The sequence below is a fragment of the Teleopsis dalmanni genome, unplaced genomic scaffold (genome assembly GCF_002237135.1).
Source record: "Teleopsis dalmanni isolate 2A unplaced genomic scaffold, ASM223713v2 unscaffolded_contig_4829, whole genome shotgun sequence".
NCBI lineage: Eukaryota > Metazoa > Arthropoda > Insecta > Diptera > Diopsidae > Teleopsis > Teleopsis dalmanni.
Window position 1 is genome coordinate 1 of NW_024036211.1, and position 2,529 is coordinate 2,529.

Sequence of the window (2,529 nt, forward strand, 5' to 3'; positions counted from 1 at the left end):
TAACATTGCTAAACATTCTGTGCGTATGCACTCACTATTCACGTTATCGTTTTTACTGAACACTTTGCTTGAAGCTGGAAAAATTGAACGAGACACCGTGGATGCGGTAGCAAAATATATAGCGGCATGTCAGATCAATAGCGATGGAACTTTTGCAAACGACAAGCCACAAGTTGGTAAGAAAAAATGTGATCTTTTAATTATAGTTTATCAATATTGTTATTAATTCAATATAGTTTGAAATGCTAGTCGTTATTGTTATAGTAGTTTGTGGAAAAGTATAGAACAGGAAACATGACTAGAACTAAAAGGGTTGAGATAAGTGTGAGTGACGGTAGGGGAAAAAGAAGAATATAAAGTTTTTGAACACAGAAAAGGTTAGATTACACTTTAAATGACTATATTTAAATGACTAAATTACAAATACGAATTATATGGTATGGTAAAGATATGGTAAAGTGTAAAAGAGTAGGAAATTGTTTGGGAACAAAGTTGAATTAAGGATGCGTGGGATTTGAATTAAAGCTAACAAGGGTTAAAACGAGAGAGACCTACTCCGTTTTAACTTTAGTGGGACGAAACCAAAAATCAATTGGACCCAAATTAGTGCGTACATTAGAATATAAAAACAGATGGGCAGTTAGAACACTCATCCCCATGATATAAGGTTTCCAGCAAAGGGCCCTCACTTCATCCATGCAAGCATTTAATGTTCAAATTTGCTCATGTGCATATATATATTATTGACTATAATAAAATCAGAAAATGTCAAAAGCTCTATGTAGAAGTTTCAAAATCGGGATAAATTGCAACAATAAATATTAGAAGTGCTAAGTAATACCACTAAAAACGGTTAAAACAATTATCAAAGACGAACACAAGGAAAGTTTCGTACAACAATTCGAAACGTGTACAGCTGCTATAGAATATTGTGCCAAATATATTGAAAAGAACACATTAGCCACCATTGGTGAAAAAAAAGTAACGGTTAACAGCACCATAAGTGTTAAAGTGTTGAACTAATATCCTCAAAAATTGTGACTCAACCAAGGAACTGAACGTTATGTTTAAGAATTTCAGAGAAATGCTTCCAAACGAGTATAAATATTGATAATGTTATAAAAGATGAAAAGAAGAACGTAATTTGCATTTTGGTAATCTTTTCCATTTAATAATTTTGGTTATATTTATTTATCTTGCACATTAATAACAAAATGATTAAAGTTATTCTTTTCGTTTGTCTTGAAGACAAAAATGAGTGAAAAACCGACTTGATAATTATATATAATTAATGAACTTTTACTGTTAACTTAGCACAATATAAAAAAATATAGTTAAATATATATATATAGGTTGTCTTTTAATTTTACCAAATAATGATGACTGTTTTTGTAATTATGTTATCTCTATCATTGTATCTTCCTCGATATTTAAGAGGCCAGTCACAATGAGTTAATAAACTTAATAGAATTTTATTATTTTATTGCGCTTGAAACGGAGCTATGTAGGTATTATTGCCTAATATTTGAAGTAGATATGCGACGTTTATCATTTTATGATATCCCAGGCACCCGTATTTATTTAATATGTACAGGTAAATTAATTAAGTGGCTTATCATTACACTACATTATAGAATGCAGTTATTTAAATTAAATTAATTTTATTTTTATCTCACTGAATTAGTTTTTTATTTTTGTTGTTTTCTAATTTTTTGCAAAACATATCTGAAGTAATTTAAACGGTTATTGCATCTGATAAAAATTATATTTTTCATGAAAAATAGATTTATCTGACTAAATATGTTTGGTTAGATATGAACATGATTCACATTCTCGTTAGATATGGCATATTTTATTATTTGTTTTTTAAATAAAATCACAATAAAATGTATGTATATATATTTAACAAATAAATAAATTTAATTGCAGTTAATGATTTTGTTCGCACAAGAATGCCTTACGAAAGTCGTGCCAACTTGGCTAAGTGTGAACTAGCAAAGCAACTCTTCCTTTTGATGTCCACCAAGAAGACGAATTTATGCTTGGCAGCCGATTTAACAAAATGTGAGGAAATTTTGGATGTTGCCGAGAAATGTGGGCCATATATATGTGTGCTTAAAACACATATAGATATAGTAGAAGATTTTAGTCAGGATTTGATAAGGCAACTTCAAAATTTGGCAAAGAAACACAATTTCTTAATAATGGAAGATCGTAAGTTTGCTGATATAGCCAATACAGTGTCACATCAATACAGAGATGGTATATATAGAATCTCTGAATGGGCTGATTTAGTAACAGCGCATTCTTTGTCTGGTAGAAGCATATTAGTTGGACTTAAAGCTGGTGTCACTACGGCGGATAGTAAAAATCGTGGTGTTTTTCTTTTGGGAGAAATGTCTGCACCAGGAAACTTGATTGATGACAAATATAAGGAAACAACAAGCAAAATTGCAACGGAAGGCAGTTTTGTTGACTTCGTGGCTGGAGTTGTTTGCCAGTCAAAAGAATGTTTTTCGTTTCCTGGCT

General features: G+C 30.8%; 1 protein-coding gene across 1 annotated transcript; it reads left to right on the plus strand.

Moving 5' to 3' along the window:
- Nucleotides 1-4: 4 nt before the first annotated feature.
- LOC119665376 (uridine 5'-monophosphate synthase-like) lies at nt 5-2,523 on the plus strand (the record flags this gene model as incomplete). The annotated part of the gene is made up of 2 exons (XM_038074617.1): nt 5-176; nt 1,930-2,523. Coding segments are annotated over 2 exons (766 nt in total), but the record flags the coding sequence as incomplete, so codon positions are not given.
- Between the last annotated feature and the right edge of the window lie 6 nt (nt 2,524-2,529).